We start from the raw sequence: 21,940 nt of genomic DNA, 5'->3' as shown, positions 1-21,940 counted from the left end.
AGACCTTGATGATGCTTTATTCTGAAGATTGTGATTTATTGCTCAAAGCTGTGGACATGGCAGCACAGCTTATGTCACTGTTTTGCCATGAAACAGGAAGTTGCTGTAACTCAACTGTACGTGGTTGAATCTGCGCAAAACTTCACATTTGATAAGAATCCCAGTCTGAAGACATTAACGTGGCAATATTCTGTTATGGTCATAGCCAGAGCCCTGACCAATTTGGTGCCCCAGGCAAGATTTTAGCTGGTGCCCCTTGCAACAATCATGTTCATACACTCACACAGAAACTGCATTGCTTTATTGGTCCTTCCATGCCAACTCACCCAAAATCTAGAAACTTTTACCAGTTCATGTCATGGATTTTCTTGAAAAAAATCATGTTGAAACTTCTATTAAATTCATGGGACTGTGCAAAATCCTATAGCTATACGTAGCTAAACTATACACTGATTATATATATAGTTTGTACAAAAGTACAAATATAAACTGATTGAATAAAACCACTGAATATGATATTACATCCAGTGAAACGTATAAAAGATTAGCTCATTTCAAAAAATTATAAATGATGGAATAATATGACATCTTTGATTTTTTGATATATGTCCAATAAATATGAACCCTTTCAGATACAAAGTTTAGAGGAAATTATAATAACCCCTCTTGGGAAAATCTATAGTCAAAATAATCCAGCCCCTAAACTATATTTAGCGAGATTGAAAGGAAGTGAGAACTAGTGGAGATATGATTTTTTGGAAATGACAGTTTCTTTGTTCTGGTAAAAAAATATGACCTCCTGTTTAATTTGATTCCTGTAACAATTCAGCAACAATTATTTAAATAAATAGACGTTGCCAAGTTTTGTTAGGGTCGCTTGGATGTTCATAAAATTTAAACCCAATCCAGTGACAAATGATCGATGGCTGAGGTTTAGAATACACATACAAAGAATCACTAAAATGCTGAAATTTAATTCAGAGCACCAACCTTCAAAAATTCATAACTTAAAAAGTATTTGGAGTGCAGCTATACGATTTTGCAAGGTCCCTTGAATTTATAGACATTTCGATGTGATTTTTTGAAAAAAAATCATGACATGAACTGGGAGGCCCTAGGTGAATTTGTATGGAATGATCCTTATGTCGATTTTCTTTATTTTAGAAATAAAACTGTGTTAAAATGAAATATAAATACAATATAAATAAGGTATTGCACAAAAATATAATATCATAGAAATCAGTGCAGATTTACAATTATAATATAAATAAGACTATTGCACAAAAATCTATATTACAGAAACCTCAGTTCAATATTCATAATGTCGACATCTGGTGAGACCACATGATTTACTCTAATGATGGAGAGTCCACTGAGATGTTATGCCGCATCGAAGATCTCAGGTAGGTTTTGATGAGTTTGAGCCAAGCTGTGCTGACATGGAGGGGACAGTAGAAGCTGATGCTGCATCCCTGGTCTTGTGTGAGGTGAGGGGGACAGGAGCACTTGCTGCTGCATTGCTGGAAGGAGCTGAGGTGGAGGTATCGGCTGGTGGCGAGAGAAGAGGAGTAAATGTGACCATTGGGTGTTGCATTATTTTAATAAATAAAGCTGCTGATGGTGAAACCAGCCAATAATAGCACCTAAGCCACATTACAACCAGTGGTGGAAGAAGTATTCAGATCCTATACTAGAGCAAAAGTACCTGCAGTCATGGTGAAAAGTTTACATGCACTTGTAAAGAACATGTATATCATGGCAGTCTTCAGTTCCAATGATTTCTACAACTCTCATTTTTCTGTGATGGAATGAGTAGAACACAAACTACTTTGTCACAAAACCATTCATGGAGTTTGGTTCAATCATGAATTTATTATAGGTCTTCTGAGAATGTGACTGAATCTGCTCAGTCAAAAATATACATACAGCAATTCTAATTTTTGGTTAAATGTCTCTTGGCCATTTTCACCTCAGTTAGCTGCTTTTGATAGCCATCCACAAGTTTCTGGTCGTCCTCCGGCTGAATTTTAACCACTCCTCTTGACAGAATCGGTGAAGTTCAACTAAATTTGTTGGCTTCCAGGCACGGACCTTTGACCACTACTTTAAGTATTAAAGTAAAAGTACTGGTTTGGCACCTCTGACTGATATATTATTATATATGATATAATTATATTATTAATACTGAAGCATCAATGAGTTAGCAGAATACTACTGTTGTTGCTGCTGAAGTTGGAGCTAGTTTGAACAACTTTGTATAGAGTTTTATTTAAGGGGACATCAGATAAATCCGTGGGGTTGTGAGATGATCAATGGGAGAGGACGAAGAAAAAATAGTTCAGGTCTGTTCTAGCTTTTTTTTTACTTTTTCTCTAACCTTTGCTTTTTAGTGAGGTAATTAATCATTTAAACTTTCATTTCATTTAAAATGAAACCATGTGAGACGTTTTGAGCAAAAATAAACTACTTTAAAAATGTGTTGCATTTTAAAAGCTTGTTACATTATCTATTGTGTAAAAAACTAGTAACTATAGCTGTCAAATAAATGTAGACGAGTAGAAAGTACAATATTTCTCTCTGAAATGTAATGGAGTGGAACTATATAGTAGCATAAAAAGGAAATACTCAAGTAAAGTACATCTAAACTGTACTTGAGTAAATATTATTTATTTAGTGTATTTCCACCACTGATTATAACCCATAACATTCTGAACACAACCAGCAAGCATTCATGCAGAAAACATATATTCAAAGAACACTTCTCTCACATGATGCATGCTGTTTGCTTTGACTCATCATGAAAATGCAAAGGCTTGAAACTGTTAACTACAAACAAAATGGGATGAAAAAGGGGAGCATTTTAATTGGCTAACTTATAACAAGCAAGGCTGATGCTGGTCAACTTGACTAAGATGTCAATACAAATGTTTGCCTAGTATCTTGAGGCTGACAGTGGGTTAGAGCATCACACGTAACAGAAAAATGTATTTCTCAAATTATTTTGTAGGTTATTCTTCAAACACCCGGATAGTCTTTCCAACATGCCCTACTGCATATAAGGTGGGAGTAACTGATGTTAACTCTAGCTGTTTATTAAATTAGCAAACATTACTATCTTCCCAAGCAAGCTAGCAACACTCTGCTCCAACAGAAACTACTATGCAATTCATCACATTACCTCCGTCTCTTTCCAGTTTCTCCTCCTCTTTCTTCTTTTTCCTCCCTGGTCACCAGAGGGCTTTGGTCTTTATGACATGATTGCTGATCAGCTGTTATTCATGTCACGTTTCAGTCACAGGTAACTCCAGCCTGTTGCCAGCGCTGGGTAACTCTAATTAAGAGGGGGGTGAGGTGCCATAATTTATTTATGTTTATTTTATTATTATTAGTGAAATTTATGTTCAGAGACGTTTATTTTGAAATTTTACTTTGAAATTACAGGATTGTTTCTGTTTTGTTCACTTTTGCTTATACTTTCTGCTAAGTTTCTGCTATCATTGCTACTGTTAAGTCATTTACTGTTGTGTTTTTGTCTGCCATAAGGTCATGTTTTTTTTTTTTTTTTTCATCTTTAGTTTAGTTTGTGTTAGTTTTATTTTGGTGTCTAATTCTCCTCTCCTTTCAGATTCCCTTCCTGCCCTTGTGTGTCTCTGTCACTGATCGTCCATCCCTCCTTGATGTGTTTCACCTGTGCCAAATTATCCCAGCCTCCCTTGTGTATACAGTCTGCATGCTCCCTGTATTCTGTGCCAGTTCGTCTTCGCCCTTTGTTGCAAGCGTTCCAGCATTCTCCTAGTGATTGTTTTTTCTAGTGTTTTTTGACCCTGCTTTTTCACCCTGACTTTGCCTCTGCTTGATCACTTTTCTACTTTTGCTACACTGACTGATCTCCTGTGTACCAAACTATTCTTCAGTAAAGACGGCCTTTGCTTTTGGGTCCTCACCTTGTGTGTCAGAGTCTTGTCAGTACTGGCCACACGATGGGCCCACCCGACTCAGCCATGTTAGGAGCCAGGTGTGCTTCTCACCCAGCATGAGGATCAGCTGACCTCCATCTGCCATGGTCTACAGGAACTTAACGCTCGTCTTGAAGGACCGCAGACCTCATTGACCACACAGGTAAGTCTACTCGCCGATAAGATGCAATAACTCCCGGCTAGGCTCGGCTCGCTTCCTCCTGTTCTACCTGCAGCTCCTCAGCATGCCACGAGTCCATCAGTTCCTTCTCCCGTGTCTGCAGTTTCCTTGTCAGCTCTTCCACTCTCCAGTCTGAAGCACTTTTCAGGAGATTTAAAGAAATACTGAGCCTTCCTGGTACAGTGTACATTATGAGCTGCAGCTGGCAGCTTTCCCCACAAAACGCTCTAGTGGCCTCCATCATCTCTCATCTCTCTGGACACAGTGAGAATTGGGCTACGGCAGTGAGCAAAGGATTCCCCCATCTGTTACTCAGGTGACCTCCTCACTGCAACCCTGTCCCACATCTTCGATCGACTCCTGGCTCTGATGCTGCCAAGGCCAGGGCTCTGATGAATCACAGCCAAGGAAAATGGTCGGTTTTTAGATTACAGCATCGATTTTCACATCTTTGCACCTTGTCTGCTGACAGTGGGTGGAATGTCCTGTCGCGCCTCAATGCCTTCCACCAGGCATTAAATGGATGAATGGGGTAAGTTGTCTCAAGAGAACTGTTTCCCCCCTGTAATCCCCATATCTCCGCTGTGCAGCTAAACTCTGTCAGATCTGTTTCTCACTTCATGACTGTGTCACCTTCTTCAGAGATTCCTACACCCGAGACTCCACCTGGACCCTCCGAGACAGATTACTCAGACCTCTCCAAGGTCTCTTCTAGCTACTATGATCTTAAGGAGGTGTTCTATAACCCCCATCGTCACCCCGAACCACATTCACATGGACCCCTCTAAGGTTAGTGCAGTTGCCATATGGCCCACTCCCCTACAAGAAAGCAGTTACAGCATTTCCTTGGATTTGTGAACTTCTATAGACATTCCATAAGAAGTTTCAGTATCATTACTGTGCCCCTTCATGCTCTAACCTCTCCCGCTGCCAAGTTTCTATGTACTCCCCAGGCTGAACTGTCCTTTCAGAAGCTTAGATGCAGCTTCACTATTGCTCCCATTCTCACCCTGCCAGATCCCGCTCTGCAGTTTGTAATAGAGGTGGACGCCTCTAATATTGGTGTTGAAGCTGTACTTTTCCCAACGTTCCTCCAAAGACAACAAGCTGCATCCATACATCTTCCTCTCCTGAAAGCTGTCTTCTGCTGAGAGGAATTATGATGTAGGCATTTGGGAGGTGTTGGCAGTCAAGGTGGCCCTTGAGGAGTCGCGGCGGATTACATTCGCAACATTTGAGTACATTCGCTCTGCGAAGAGGCTCAACTCCCAGCAAGCAAGGTTGGCTCTACTTTTCAATTGTTTCAATTTCATTCTGTCCTACTGTCCTGGCTCCAGGAACATTAAGCCCAATGCCCTTTCCCGCCAGTTTGACCGATAACAATAAGCTTGCTAATATCCTGCCATCAGCCTGTGTTGTTGGGGCAGTCATGTGGGGCATAGAGGTTCTGGTCAGGAAGGCTATGGGTTGCCCCCCAAACAGGTTGCTTGTTCCTCCCACTGTCTGCACTCTGGTCATCCACTGGGCCCATACTTTGCTCTTCGCCTGTCATCCAGGATCACTCAGAACTGTCTAAATCATCAAGCAACAATTCTGGTGGCGAGCATTGGATAAGCAGGTTGGGGAGTACATGGCAGCCTGTCCCACCTGCAACTGGACTAAGCCTCCCCAATTCCCTGCCCGCTCCATGGTGCACGTGGTAAGACATCTCTTTGGACTTCGTCACAGGTCTGCTACCCTCCGAAGGTAGCACCACTGTACTCACAGTGGTGGACAGATTTTCTAAAATGACTAATTTAATTCAGCCAAGGAAAAGGCTGATGCAGCTTTTTAACATGTCTTTCATATACATGGTTTTCCCAGGGATGTGGTGTATGACCAAGGGCCGCATTTTTTCTCCCAGTTCTGAAAGGCCTCCTGCACTCTCATTTGAGCCACTGTCAGTCTCACCTCCGGCTACCATCCCCAGTCCAACGGGCAAACGGAAAGGCTAAACCAGGAACTGGAAAAGGGTCTCTTGTCCCTCCTCTTGGAGTAAGCTCCTCCTCTGGGTTGAATATTGGCATAACACCATAAAACGCCATGCTCTTCTTCTGGTTTCACCCCCTTTCAGTGAGCCTTCGTGTATCAACTGCCCTTGTTTCCGGAGTTAGAGACTGAGATGGCAGTTCCGTCCACCAACTCTTTCATCCGCGTGTGTTTGTTCTCAGACTAGACAACAGCTCATCCCAGTCACAGCCCAGCTCAATCCTACCAGCCTGGCCAAAGGGTTTGGCTCTCGGGATCTACCCCTCCGAAAAGGGTCTCGGAAGCTGGCTCCCTGGTTTGTTGGAGGTGGTCAAACTGTCTGCCTCAAGCTTCCCAGGACATGGAGAATCCACCCCACTTTCCATGTTACCCATGTCAAGCCTGTCAAGGAGTTTTGAGTTTTGCTTTTGGGTCCTTTCTCTTGTGTGTCAGAATCACTTACAATGTAAATTGTAAGAGTGCTACAAGGTTCATGTGGCACAATAGTCTTCCATGATGTATCACTATCTAACCTATGTTACATGTACCAGTAAGCACTCAACGTGTTTTCAGTGTTAAGGCTACCTCTCTTAACTCTGCTTCCCCAGCAGACACTCATCTTTGTTACGTTTCAATTTGATTTTTTGTCTGCTTGTGTAGCGTTTATTCTACTGTCTAAAGCTTCCTTGGGTCTCGCGGAAGGCGCATTCTAAATCCAAGCTAGTTTTATTGTTATTATAGCTCTCATATAGCCCTGAATATCTTCAGCTAAAGGTAGGATCACAAAGGATCACTCTTAGCTCAAGCATTCTATGTCATTAAAACATAACTTTGTGTACAAGTGTAAATGTGTTAGGAGCCAACTGAAGGCTCCACTGAACAGCAGTCATTTCAATATCACGGTTATGCTCTAGATCTGAAATAGAGCAGGATTTTTCACATTTATAGCCCCATTTTGGACCATGTATTTAAAAACAAACAAACATATTTTTCAAAAGCATCATAAACTGCAGATATTTAACATATGGATGGTACACACCTCCGTTTACAGAATAACAGTTTATTTTTGTCATACATACATTCCGATTACTCCTATAATAATGCAATATTACAATGAATGCATGTTTAATTACAGAAATTTCATCTTAAACAAAATATCATAATGAAGAAATATGTTCAACAATGCATGTTTATATGTTTATTTGTGCTGTTTTGTAATGATGATTTATAGACGTAATACTTCTGCATTATTTCAAATGTCAACTTCCAGTCAACTCAACAAGCATGAGAGGACAGACACCATATCCTACTCATGACTGCTCACCCACAGTGTTACTTCTGAAATGAACCACGATGTGTGGAGAATGATGAGGATGTGCAAGTTGATGCAGTTAACTCGAGAAGAGTTTATGCTGTGTCTATGTGATGGTCGCATCAGCTGCCCTACATTGAAGCAAACACAATGGTGGTAACTTTGGTAACTTTTAATTTCTTTACTTGACTAATTTGGATTCCTTTTTTTCTGTGACATAACACTCAAAATGTACATATAGATAAATAACTGGACACCTGGGTTTTGCTGCAATGAGGAGGAGATTAACATTAACTGTCACAAGACTAAAGATGTGAGTTACAAACAGGATGACAAGCATTAGCATTGGTGGTTTAGACAAGAAGGAGACAGGCACCAGCAGACAGTCAGGGCAATGAGACAGATATTGAAGGAGTTTGAGAAGCAGGATGGAGGGAACAATGAAAAAGGAGTAGAGAAACAGACAACACATCCCACCGCCCACCCATGGCCGGCTGAACCGCCACCATACCCACATGACAGTAACCCATTCAGAGTAGGACAATTTCCAGTGAGAATGGGGAAAAGATGAGGAAGACAAAAATAAACAAAGGCCAGCTACAAAGAGAGTTCACACCGACATGGGGAGAGAAATAAAAAGGTTACAAGAAGAAACAGATGTGCAAGGCGAGGGAAAAAGCTAAAAGGAAAGCAAAGCAGCAGGGCAAGCACATGCTCTGAGGGTGAAACGCTGTAAAATTTGATGCCTCTTCTTTTTGATGATTTCTTTTTATGGCTAATTATCTTGTGCGGCCTGTCCTCTTCCAGATCACCACGGTGGAGTGGAGGTCGTGTGACTCAGGCACCACTTGGTGATGCCTCGGCCTGCTCAGTCGTCATCCCGGATCCACACACTTTACATATATAATCAACTGTATCTGATATTCTGTCAACGTGGAATTGTGATTTTGTTGTTTTGTTCTGTACTTGGATCCCTCCTCTGGGGCTCTTCCTGAGGTTTCTTCTATCTTTTTTTTATCCTGCTGTTGAAAGGGTTTTTTTCTCAATATGGAAAGTTTTTCCTATCTCGAATTGAGGGTCTAAGGACAGCGGATGTCATTCACTGTACAGATTGTACAGCCCACTGAGGCAATGTGATTTAAATTTTGGGTTATATACATAAAATTGATTTCATTCGATTTGACACAGATGCAGATAACTAATCATAGAGATTCAAAGACATATGTTGGGGGTGTGAAAAACAGGGCCTTTTTCAGTGAACCAACGCATCCAGACTCACAACATCTGTTTGCATTCACCTACCAAGGTGAGAAATACACATACCCACGATCGGCTCAGGGCTTTTTGGAGAGGCCATCAATATTTAACAGGGTGCTAGCCCAAGACCTACAACACTGAAATGTTCCTAGTACTGTAATTCTTGCTGATCTGTAGTCCCACCAAAGAGCAATGTGAAAGGATGCCGTTTTAACAGCACTTGAAACAGGGTTACATCCTACAGTTCTGCATGACAGTTGTGTGGGGTTAAGAAGCTAACTGCCCCATCACAAGTAGAGGCTATAGCAAAAGCTCCAAAACCACAGACAGCAGGACAAATGCTCTCTTTCCTGGGTATGTTGACATACAGCAATCCGTGGATCTGTGACTATGCCCTCAAAATAGCACTATTGCGGGCCCTGATAAGGGCAGTAGGACGAACGAATATAGCCGCCCAGCTACAGTGGACAGAGGAGAAGCCTTCTAGGCATTGAAGGGAGATATGCAATCTGCCACAGCACTTGGAAACTGTGTTCATTCCAAACCATTCCACATATGTTACAGAGAGATCGGGGTATACGAGCGCAATATTAATTGAGAACACACCCACAGGCACTGGCAGCAGCAGTTTCCACATTTTGAAAAGCCTCTTCATTGACAGTAGGACACCCAGTGACATTGTATGCATCCCATTAACTACATGTGTTGCTCATAAGTCCACGATTCGTTTTGACACAAGCCAGGAGAACAGGCTACGAAGTGATACTTTCCACTTCTGAGCTTACCATCCAGTGCTGCAATTCTGTAAATCCTGGTAACATCTGGAAGTAGAGCAGTTTTCAAAGAGCCGATGGCACACCAGTTGCACAAGGAGAAGCAGTCTCTCACCTGCTAGGGTGGATGCATCTCCCCGCAGCTGTAGCTATTATTGAGTGCCCAGCATTCCAGAAAACGGACACCCAAGGCCAAGGGCAACAACTTGGCTGATGAGGCCACCAAATGAGAAGCAGTAGGTACTATTATGGGGCCTCTGTTGGTAGCAGAAGATTGTGAGCCCCTTACAACTCTGCCTTTCCTCATTCTCGCTCAAGCTGAACCAGAAGACTTAGGGTAAAAAGGGGGCGATCAAAATCACATGAGATGGTCCCGAAAAGGGACTATGGAGGAGTTGTTATGGGCACTTTGTGCTGCCTATGTCTTTATTATGCTTTGTTATTATAAATGTGCAAGAAAAAATGCACAGGGCTAGCGATGAGAGGACAGCAGAGTGGAAATCTGTTTTATCAGTGATCAGTGATGGCCCAGACCTGTACTTCTGACAAGCATCAACTTATGTGCACAAATGAAGCCTCTTAAAACTTCCCGTTCCTCTGTGACGGGGCCCTAACCGGTGCGTGGGTCCATGCTCGGACCTGGAAGAGTCCGTGACTGGAATGAGATCCCCCATGAAATCATAATGCCCCTAAGTGCCATGTGTGGAGACCAGTTGCAATGGTTTATCTATCCACCAGGCAGAGCAGTGATGATGAAGGCTGAAGCATTACTTCAGCACAAAGTCACCTGCTCTTACTGTATCATAGGCATACAGTATTTGACTTGTGTGAGAGAGTGTGATTCCCATATTTAATGATTATTAGGCTACCATATCATGAGGTCATCAATATTATGCTTCAGCTTTTAATTTTTCAACAGTTCTGCATGAAAGTGCTTTCACTAATATGGCTGGGGAATTAATGATTTAACAACAACGAGACAAACTATTATTACTAGTATAAGAGCTGAAAAAGTTTTTGTTTCTTGTTTGTTATTGTAGTTATATAAATGTTATTTCTAATTTACTGTTGAAAAACCGTGATGATATTTGTATTTGAAATATTTGGTTTGAATATTTCCCTGGGTGTGGGTGGTTACAAGATGCATGAACTATTGCGCTCAGGGGAAACATTTTCAGCAGAAACGGCTGACATTGCACTGTATAATTTTTCTGATATTTTTATCAGAAATTCTTCACACAGTGGTTCTTCACACATATAGCATATTCATGAATTATAACTATTGATGTATGTGTTCATAACGTTAGTGCTGCAGCAGGTAAAGGATAAACTAATTTTAATAACTGTATATCCATCAATCCATCAGACAGCTGCAGCTGATTCAGAATGCTGCTGCTTGAGTCCTAACAAGAACCAAAAAAATAGATCACATCACTCCAGTTCTCAGATCTTTACACTGGCTTCCTATCAGTCAAAGAATAGATTTCAAAATCCTGCTGTTGGTTTATAAAGCACTGAATGGTTTTCGGGCCAAAATACATTTCTGATCTGCTGCAACGTTATGAACCATCCAGACCTCTGAGGTCATCAGGTACAGGTCTGCTTTCAGTCCCTAGAGTCAAAACTAAACATGGAGAAGCAGCATTCAGTTACTATGTGCAACGTATCTGGAACAAACTCCCAGAAAACTGCAGGTCTGCTCCAACTCTCACCTCTTTTAAATCAAGACTGAAGACCTTTCTGTTTGCCACTGCCTTTCACTGAAGCAATTTTAAGGCTTTGAACTGCACTGACTTTTATTTTCAAGTCTTCTCTTTTAAACCTATTCTATTTTAGCCTACTTTCCTATTTCTTAACTTGTTTTAATGTTTTGTTTTAATGTATTTTAAATGCAATTTTTAATTTCTTTTAATGTAATTTTTATGCCCCTGTAAAGCACTTTGAATTGCCTTGTGTCTGAATTGTGCTATACAAATAAACTTGCCTTGGCTTGCCTTATATACTGCTGGGTGGTTTAACCTATAATAGTATAACATAGCTACAACTTTTGATTATTGATATAAAACTCCCACTGGATGGGAACCGGCTGGCAGTCAGTAGGGAGGGGGAAATCGAGGTGGCTGTAACTGTAGTTTTTTTTTGTTGTTGGTTTGTATAACAAACAGCCAGCAGCCGCGGATTAAGCCTGTTGCAAGCAAGTAAGTGGCAAGACCTGCCTTGCCAAAACCAAGTTAGTTCCTGGGCTGGAGGGACGGGGGAAGGACATTCTGCTGTAAACTCTGCTGTGATTGGTTGCTACGAAGCTTATGAGTTATGAGTTAATAGTCTGAGTCAGGCATAGAGACTGTATAACGTGTAACTTATGTGGAGTTTTTCTTGCAATTGATTTGTATAACAAACAACTAGCAGTGATTGGGATTGTGATCTGTAGTTCCCCGTAAATATGGCGACTTTTTTTTGCTGTTGCAGTCCCTCCTGAACAACCTGCTGCTGCTCTTCTTGGGTTACAGTCTTCCAGTCCACCGCATACACCCAGCCTGTCCGCTCTGCCCAGCCCAGGGACACAGCTGCAAGCTTGCTCAGCTAGCTGAAGAGGGCATTGTGTTTTCTGGGGAAAGTACAACTGGCATCCGCTGTATCACCACCACCCCTAGCTGTTTGTCATACAAATATACAAAGACAACCACTACTCGTCTGTCGTCTTTCTAGATACATATCACTCCTATTAGCTACTTGCTTGATATGAAATATTGAAGAAAAGCCCAGAAGTAAAGCATTTAAACAGGGACATGACTGCCATCTTCTAAATGTGGCACATACAGCAAGTGTATCTTTATGACCCTACCCATCATCATTTGTGTTCACGTGTAGATCATCTGCTCTTGCTCTCATGCAATTTTTGGTTTGATACTCTAGAAAACACAAACTGATGCAAACATAATTGTTGAACAGAAATTAGGCCTGGGCGATATAGCTCAAAAGTCTATCATGACAGTAAAGTTTCATATTGGCTGATATCGATCATTTTTGATATTTTCAATGACCTGTCCTATTTTTATCATTTTTAAAGATCAGGCAAAAAAGGATTTTAGTCTTTTTATTTTGAATTTAACCACTTTATCAAGACACACAGGTCATAATTATGATTACAATGAAAAACATAAAAATAGGCTACTGCCATACCGGCAAGCTGACCTGCTTTCACAATTTGCTTTCAGTCAGCACTAATTTTCTCACTCTGGCGTTAATGGTTGTGCTTGTGTTTTTCTTGCGGTTGGTTCACTTGACGCGGTGGATTGTTAGCAAACAGGCTGCCTGGCGGAGTAGTAGCGGGCAGAGCCTCTCCGCTCAACCTAATGAGTCTGCAGATCCTGCAGCTTAGAGTGACACTGAGAGGAGCAGCAGAAGACTGGAACAGAGGCTGAAGAGGTTGGTGTGTTTGCTGGAGGGGCTGTGGCTCGTAGGCCGCCGTATCAGACCAAAGGAAAGCAGACATTAACACTTGTAAAACTGTTAACTTGCAGTGAGTAAACAGTTTAACAAGTGAAGCACAGCTGGTCTTATGAGAACTGCGGGGGATCCATAATAACACCTCTGACAAACTGGTCTGTTGTTGTCAGTCACATGGCGATGGTGCAACTGAACGACATACCTGTTAAATGATTGGCTGTTTGTGTGTCACTCGTGAGCGTGCTTTATTATCATGGGATATGATGGGCTGTTTATAAGCCAAGGCATACTCACTATGTGCCTTCATGTTGGTCTGCATTTAATGCATACACTTAAACTATCAAACATTTTATCAAACTATTTTCTAAATGCTATCGATGACGTGTCTATTGCTGATACATATTGCTATTGTTTAATTGCCCATGCCTACTGAAAATTAACCTGTACTATTAGGGAGAATTTCGTTTACCTTGTCAGCTTGTCGGAGACAGTCTATCCGTCTCATTTTGCCTTTCTGGTCGGGGTTTGACAGGACACAGCATGCTGCTTTCTTTCCAGTGATCGACAAGACAAAGTCTTCTCTGCATTCAGGTCTAATATCCTTTCTTAGCTTGGCCAACAGACGGCTGGCCCATTTCTGTTTCACCTAGGAACAAAGTCATGTCTATTAACATATTAACTAATGTATACCACCACCATATTAAAAAAACCTTTATGACCAGTTACCATCACATGTAAAATATATTACTATGCTGTAAAACACTGGTTTTACTACAAATAAAATTACTACAGTGTGTATAGGCATCCTATGTTTATTTTCACTTACTTCATAAAACTAAATAAAAAATATTTAAATATTTAAAAATTATTTTAACTATCACCCACTCAATTTATTCATCTCACCTCTGCCTTCTCCCCCAGCAGTTCATCTTTGACAGCTCTCTCTTCTTCTTTAGTCATCCTTTTCTCATGTTTTTTGAAGTATTTCCTTTTCCTAGCCTGCAGGTTGAACCATGTGTAGGCGAAGGCACGGACCTGGGGCAGCAGAGCCTCAATAAATGGATGGAACTCATCCTACATGATAGACAGACAGATAAACATAAATACACATCATATGGTACACACATAGTGATCAATAACCAAACCAACTTAAATGTTCTGAGTTAAGACATGTCACATGGGCTCTATTTTAGCAGTAATATATCGGCATAATCAGGTAACTCCCGGTCTGTATAGAATCTTCCATACTGCTAGATTTGGTAATCCTGATGTGGGCATGTTATGAATGATCTGCCTGCACTGGTCAGATCTGACTAGTACATCACCACCTGCGACAAAACAGTGTCAGATCATTTCTACCCATCAGGACAGGACACACATACTGACAGTCCCAATGATAAATTCAGATCATAAATATTGGTAACATGCTGTTTACACCTGACATGTATCAGCTTTCAGTCAACATAGTACAGACACTTCAATGGTAATGAGGGTTGTAATGGTACACAAAAATTATAGTTCGTTACATTAAGTTTTGAAGTCATGGTTCACTGTTGTTCGTTACAGTGGGGGGAAACAAACACAACAGAAAAGTGCTTCTTTATTTCCTTTTTTTTAAATTAAAAAATGGTTTATTATGGTTTATTGAACAAATTATGCCTCTGTCTTTTGTTGGGATCTGGTAGGGGCAGGCTTGATCATTAGCAGTTTATAATTTATACTTTACTAATTACTTACTACTATTGGTAATTATCAAAATAAATAAATTATTAATATTAATTAATAATTATGGGACACCACAAATAACCAAACGATGAATACACTCTCAAAACAGGGTGGTTCACTTAAAAATGTCAACATTTCTTAAATATTTAACATTTAAAGGGGAACAGTGAAGGAATAAATCCAAGCACTGTCACACAACTGTTATCACAACACATGTGCGCAAATTATCCCATTCATACAGTTGCTCTGTACAGTATGATAGAGTTTATTTAACATTAACACTATCAATCACCACACCTGACTACAACTATTACAACTATGAACCTAAAGTAACACTACAGTAAGACTGAAGCATGTAAACATCAAACAAGCATGTGTTTGTGTGTGTGTGTCTGAGAGGGTTAGTCGATACGTCTTGCCAGGGGTGGTCGTGGAGGTGGCCGTGAGACCATGCATTGGTTGAACAGCGCCTGTCATCCTAACACATGCTTCTAATCACAGCATGGTGTCCACAATGCAACTTTTGTGTGTGTGCGCTACCAGATTTCTGGTGAAACAACGACATGAAGACAAAGATAAGTCTGCTACCAAACAATCCATTCACCAGATAGTGTGTATGGATGTGTGCAGGAGAATGTAGGTTTAGGAAAGACAGCGCGAAGGGAAAAGTGCTAATGCTCAAAGTGTAGCAAGCGAAGCATCCTAACAACCATGGAGTGACACAATAGTTGCCTTCCTATTACTCAGAGGCCGGTGTACGAACCTGGGCTGACTCACCTTCCTCTGGTCCTTGTTGCACATGCATGGCTGTTGTGGTCTTCGGCAAGAGCTCTGTCTTAAATTGTCATTTTATCTAGTTTTTAAGCCATCGTTTTATGCAAAACTTTTAGATCCTTGCCATTTCTAACTAGTTATTTATCTAGTGCAGAAGATTTTTCTAACCATCGGACACCTGGACCTGCGTTTTAAGCTTCTGAAACTACCGGACTGCCTGAATGACTGCAAACCTAGGTTAGCCAGGTGTTCTATTGGCTGGGTGGCTAGGCTAACCAGTTGGCCTAGTGTGGACCTATCTGTTTACATGGAGTATGACTTTGATAATTTTCAATAAATATGATGATGTAATTTTCCTTTACCCGCTGAAAGAGCGTGGGGGGATGAGAAGGAAGGAGTGAGAGAAAGTGAAAGAAAGAGAGTGCACAGGAAAGAAACTGCCCCTTACCTACAGTATTGTGTGTATTCCCTTATGCCTGTGACATATTCTACAGATACAGACATTTAAACTGCAGTGAAAATCTGGTATGATGTGGATATGACTGTCTACAGGTCATTTTCAGGTGTGGCGGTAAAAATAGGCAAGACTGCTAATCTCTAGATCACACGATGCAGTAGCCATGCTTGACACGTGCGTAAGAAGCGCATCTCATAAAAACAATGTGAACAGTCTAACCTGTTAACTTGGACGCCAAAATGAAAAGCAAGAGGTAACGACACGCAGTAGTTTAGTAGTAGTAGTCTAGTTGGTACCGCTCTACCTCACGCGTCAGCTCCAACCCTGCTTTCCCTTTCTAAGCTGCAGATGGTTTGCCAGGCCTTTCTGGCCTCCCGGTACTTCTCTGCTGCTTCAGGAGACCCCTGGGCCAACCAAGCCTGAAAGGATTAGATCCTGATCAGATGCCCGAATCACCTCAACTTGCTCCTTTCAACGCAAAGGAGCAGCGGCCCTACTCGGAGCTCCCTGCGGATGTCCGAGCTCCTTATCCTATCTCTAAAGCTGAGCTTTGCCACCCCACGGAGGACACTCGTTTCAGCCACTTGTATCCGCAATCTGGTTCTTTCGGTCACTACCCACAGCTCATGACCATAGGTGAGGGTTGGAACATAGATGGACACGACGGTCCCTGCTTTCGGCCACAGGGCTGAAAGGCCTCCTTCTCCAGTTTGACGGCATCCTTCAATTCTGGTGTCCACCTGGGTTGACGTTGCGACAGGCACCGATGACCTTCTGACCACAGCTCCTAGCAGCCACCTCTACAATCAAAGCTCTGAACATGGCCCATTCGGATTCCATGTCCCCAGCCTCCACCAGAACGAGTGAGAAGTTCTTCTGGAGGTCGGAGTTGAGGACCCGACAGACTGGGGCCTCCACCAGCCGTTCCCAGTTCAGACCGTTTCAAGGTCTGTTCAGCAGCCTCCCCTGCCATCTGAGCCAACTTTACACCAGGTGGTGATCAGTTGACAGCTCTGCTCCTCTTTTCACCTGAGCATCCTAGACATACAATTGCAAGTCAGATGATATGACCACATAATCGATCAATCGCATGGAGAAGAACATCTAGTCACTCGGGGAGAATTCTAACATGGTGGCACTACGCCCTGGACTTGTGCATATCCCCCCACCTGCCCAGCACCTCACACCCTTGGCAACTCCAAGTCCAGCCCCTCTCCAGGAGTTTGGTTCCAGAACCAGCGCGTTGCGTGGAGGTGAGCCCAGTTATATCTAGTTGGTACCGCTCTACCTCACGTACCAGCTCTGGCTGAGAGGTGACATTCCACTCACAAAAAGCCATGATGCCCAGGTCCCCACCCCACTTCTCCTACCTGTGGGTGGTGAGCCCACAGGGGGATGGCCCCACGTTGCCATTTCGGGCTGAGCCTGGCTGGGCCCCAGCCACCAGACGCTCGCCGGCGGCCTTGATCCAGGGGAGGGCCCTGGTATCTCCGTACCAGGAGAGGTACTCCATCCCTGTGTTTGCTAAATAATGGGGTCCTCTTGAATTGCTCTTAGTCCTGTCCCTCCCCTGAGACCAATTTGCCTTAAGAGACCCTACCAGGAGCTAATGCCTGCGACAACATAGCTCCCATTATCACAGGTACACACAAACCCCCCCACCAAAGTAAGGTAGCGATCTTCAGGGGGAGATTTGCCACCTTACCATAGCAGTAGTAGTAGTAGTAGTAGTAGTAGTAGTAATAGTATTTGTAGCTCCCCCTAGTAGTATTCCCTTTAAAAAATAATAAAGCTTTTATCTGATTCATTTTCATTGTTTTGGCTTGTCATCTTATGTTTTATTCTAGTTTTTTAGGCTATATGTTTTTATATGTGTTATATCTTCCTGTGTTATATGTCTTTATTGTATTTTATTTTATTGTATTTGGTTTTGTCATGTATGAAGTTTACTTCTTATTTTACTTTTTATTTTATTTAAGCACATTGAGTTTACTCCTGTTGTATGAAATGTGCTATCTAATAAACTTGACTTGAGCTCACCTGTTTGTTAAAGTACAAGTGTAAATCATCTAAAATGAACACTTAAGTTGAAAAAAAAAGAGAAAACACAGTCAATAAAATATTTATTACAATTACAATTTATTACAAGCCCTCAATCAGATACAGATGTCTCTGTAAGACATATTTGGAACATTTGTATTTTTAAGAAAAGGAGACAGTGAACTAGATCACTATTGACTACACCATCTGACCAGTATCCTCAATGATGATTTTAGCAACACCATGACACTGGTAAAATATAAAAATGTGAAACAAACTAATTGAGGAAGAGACAGGTAAACAGAGGTAAACGTGAGTATATGAGGGGAGAGAAACGCCCAGAGCAATAAATTGTGTTCGATGGGAGAGACACAAAACCATTACAGGAATAAGGAATCACAATGACAAATGCCTCACTTCTCTATCAGTTGAGAGACACTTTGTGATTCCAGGTCCTCAATCCCTTTTTGGAAATGTTCCCGTTCCTTCCTGTTTGTGGTTGCACAGTCAGCTCTATCATAACACAAGTAAACACAAGTCAGCTATATCTTCACACTGTAACTGGCATTAACTTTAATAACATTACTTGCTATTTTGCTGGCTTCAATTGTACTGATACTCTGGCTCTTTTACAGAAATGCTTAATGAAAGGCTGGAAAACTGGTGTGCTGTCAAAAGGACAGCCTGTTTCCAAAAATGTTTGAAGGAAGTTAAATAAATAACACCTTCACTTTCCTGTGAGCGAGCCAACCTTACTACAGCTAGTTGAGCAGAGGTTGCTTTGTGAATTTTGCAACTTGACCTCATGAAACAGACCTAATGACACTTTGGGCCCTTTTTAGATGGTCCATGGCGTGTGGTCTAAAGCACAAAGCACTAGTGCTAGGGCGTGTCCAAGTCCATTTTGCTAATTAAACTGTAGATAAACTTGATGCAAAGTGAGGCGTACAGCACAAAGGGGTTGTATTTAGACTGAATTAGCCATGGGTGTGTTTTCGGCGGAACATAAATTAAACCCTGCTGGACACTCATATGGAAATCTATATGAAAAAATACACAGATATTTAACTGAGGAGGAGGAGGAGGACCACTGCTCTGTGTGTGCAGATCTCATTCTGTGGATCAGGTGGGACAGGTGATAAAATCATTCTGATCCTTAATGAGGAAAATATTAATGATATTTCCTGCAGCGATCCTCCAGCAGCAGAAACCATATGGGTATCTCTACATTAACATGGGCATTTGCGCACAACAGCTGATAAACTTAATTAATTATTTAAAACTCCTGAATCAGATAGTATTTCATGGTAATTGATGTTCTGTCTTCTTGTACACAAGATAGCAGTAGTGCCGAGGTCGAAAAGTGGCCATGAACATGATACATAATAAATGTACAGTGAACATGATACATAATATGACACAATGGTTAATGTTCGACGAAGTAGATTTTATACGAAGTAATGTATTCTTGTGTTCTCCTAGTAAAGGAAACCTGTCAGTAAGTATTGTTTAGTTGGTTGGCTCAAAGTTTCTGCTATCGATTAGTCAGACTGGCTACGGTGGCTGGTCTAACAGTAACCATGGGGCTAACAGTAGCCATGGGGCTAACAGAGTAGCCAAGGGGCTAACACAGTAGCCATGTTAGCTAAGGCTATCTCTTTCATTAGCTTTAAGTAGTTTATAGGCCCAAATTTAGACATATTACTTTGCTATCATATCGCAAGAATCCCACGTGTAATTACTGTCTATATGCCTACATGCCACCAACATAATATCCGAAAGAAACACATAGCCTACGTTCCTTTATTTACGGCAATGTGTTAAGTTAGCATTGTCAAAGAAGACTACAACAATGTATACATTTACGCAGCACTTGTCGTAAAACCAGCCCAGTGGCATTATATTTGCATATCCATCAGGAAGCGGTACCCATCCAACAGTCTCTCAGAAGCATAACAGTCTCTAGCGACACACACCGTCATGTGTCGGTGGAATATCAGCGGTATAACAGCGGCACACCACACCCGAGGAACGGTATAAGAGTCTGGGGATCGGCATAAGCCGCTGAGCAGCAATCGACATACCTTTGGCCACCACTCCGAGGAACGGCATAAGGCTCTAGGCATCGGCATAAGCCGCTAAGCAGCAATCGACATACCTTTGGCCACTTTTCGATCTCGGCGTCACTCCAAGATAGGTCACACACACAGTCGAGATTTATACAGTAAAATAGTTAGCATAGAGAGCATTATCTGAAAGGTCAACAGTTCAATCATTATGCAAACAAAACAATGCCAATTTTGGGAGATTAGCACAACGTTACCTCCTTGGTTGAACTCCAGCATGGACCTCTCTTGTTAGAATGATGACGTTGACTACCAAGCTGTGCCATCCTAAGTCACGTTCAGGAATATCCAATCATGCCTTGTCACGGAACAGATAGTCAGAGAGATAGCAGCTTTACCTGAGCCTACTCCTACTACAGCTCTCCCTGCCCTTACAACTACTACAGCACCACCTGAACCTGCTGCTACAGTCCCATCATCTACTACCATGGGCTGTGTAAAAAACTTTGTGCATAAAATCTAAGCAAGAGCGGATATGAAACCAGTGCAACAAAAATGATTAATTATTAATATGTGAATGGCCGCCGCCATGTGAAGTCGGCATCAACATGTTTGAGGGGATTCTCGGGGAAAAATAACCAGAAAGGCTGAGTAGGAGCGCGTCCCAACAACTTAAAGGTTTTCGGTATATTTTATTGCTTATGGTATCTATTTGCTTTTACAGTTACAATTAATTACATATTTTATGTTACACAGAGAGAATGGTTTTGTCGGGCTAAGTAAAAAAACGAAAAAAGAAGATAAACTTCTCACTGAGTTGTAATACCAGAATAAAAAGGCTTTTGAAGAATTTATTTTTCAAAAGAGTCTTTTTCACGGGAAAGAAGGTTATATCAAAGGTTGTTTTATAATTCTGTATGATTGACTTTGTACTCATTCACACTATATAATTTGTCAATTGCAAACACACTGTTTTCAAAACTGTGAAAATCTGCAGTAACCACATTGAAATATCTCCTCAATCTTCGCAGATGTTGATTGATTCTTTTTTACTGATTATTGCAGCCATGGAATTTCAGGATTTTTTTTTTGTTTTGTTTGTTTGTTTTGTTTCAACTTTGAATGTTTTAATTCGGAAGCAAATACTATGTATATTGACTTTATGGTGATCCCTGGCAGCCCTAATACAGTAATATTACTACTATGTAAGACTAATGCTGCAGCACATCTTTCACTATATTTTTCTACTGTACATTATATAAATTTAAGATGACTCATATTTGAGTCAGTGGGCTGTATTGGATCCATATTGTCTGTTGTAGGCAGGTTGTAATGTCAACTGTAACATTATTTGCAAGTCACTGCGATATGATTGACTATGTGATCCTCTTGGATAGAAATCATAATAGTGTTCTGAAGAATTATTTAATATTGAGTCAGGTTTAGTCATGATTTGATTGAGTTGTATTTCGAAATGTATAGATGGTTTTTAATGTAATGTAACAAAATGTGATTTTGAACAGAAAATGAATTAAGTGATGTAGGTATGTTGCTGTGTTAGGAGTTCAGTTAAACACTTGATAGCAGTTGTAAAAAAAACTGTATGAATCATCCGAACTTCAATGATACAATTTTAAGAATGAATAACAACAACAACCAAAAAAATGTGTATGTGCGTGTGTGTGTGTGTGCGCGCGTGTGCATGCCTGAGAGAGAAAGAGAGGGAAAGAGAAAGGTAATCAAATATTGAACTGACCCATTTTTGAGGGTATGAGTTGGAATTAAATGACGACAAACACGTGTGTGAGGGACAGAGACTATGTGAGCCTTTCAAATGAGAGATGTGAAACACATATCAATACAGATATGGGCATTTTATTTTCTATTTTACATGTACGGTGTGAGCCCTCAGGATGTGGCATGACAATTGGACCATACAGTG

At 41.3% G+C, this 21,940-nt stretch overlaps 1 protein-coding gene across 7 annotated transcripts in view; it reads right to left on the bottom strand.

The window, feature by feature from the left end:
• Window positions 1-21,940, bottom strand: part of LOC311258777 (nuclear factor 1 C-type-like) — a 109,797-nt gene that overhangs the window by 73,881 nt on the left and 13,976 nt on the right. For all 7 annotated transcript variants that reach the window (XM_084355361.1, XM_084355359.1, XM_084355358.1 and 4 more), the window contains exons 2-3: window positions 13,840-14,010; window positions 13,406-13,582 (exon numbers count right to left, since the gene is read on the bottom strand). In XM_084355361.1, coding sequence (XP_084211487.1) covers window positions 13,406-13,582; window positions 13,840-14,010 — 348 coding nt within the window. The remainder of the gene's footprint in view (window positions 1-13,405; window positions 13,583-13,839; window positions 14,011-21,940) is intronic.

Source organism: Pagrus pagrus (genome assembly GCF_965226575.1).
Source record: "Pagrus pagrus genome assembly, chromosome: 6".
Lineage (NCBI taxonomy): Eukaryota > Metazoa > Chordata > Actinopteri > Spariformes > Sparidae > Pagrus > Pagrus pagrus.
Note: the sequence above shows the minus strand (reverse complement) of the source record. Positions and strands in the feature narration are given on the sequence as shown.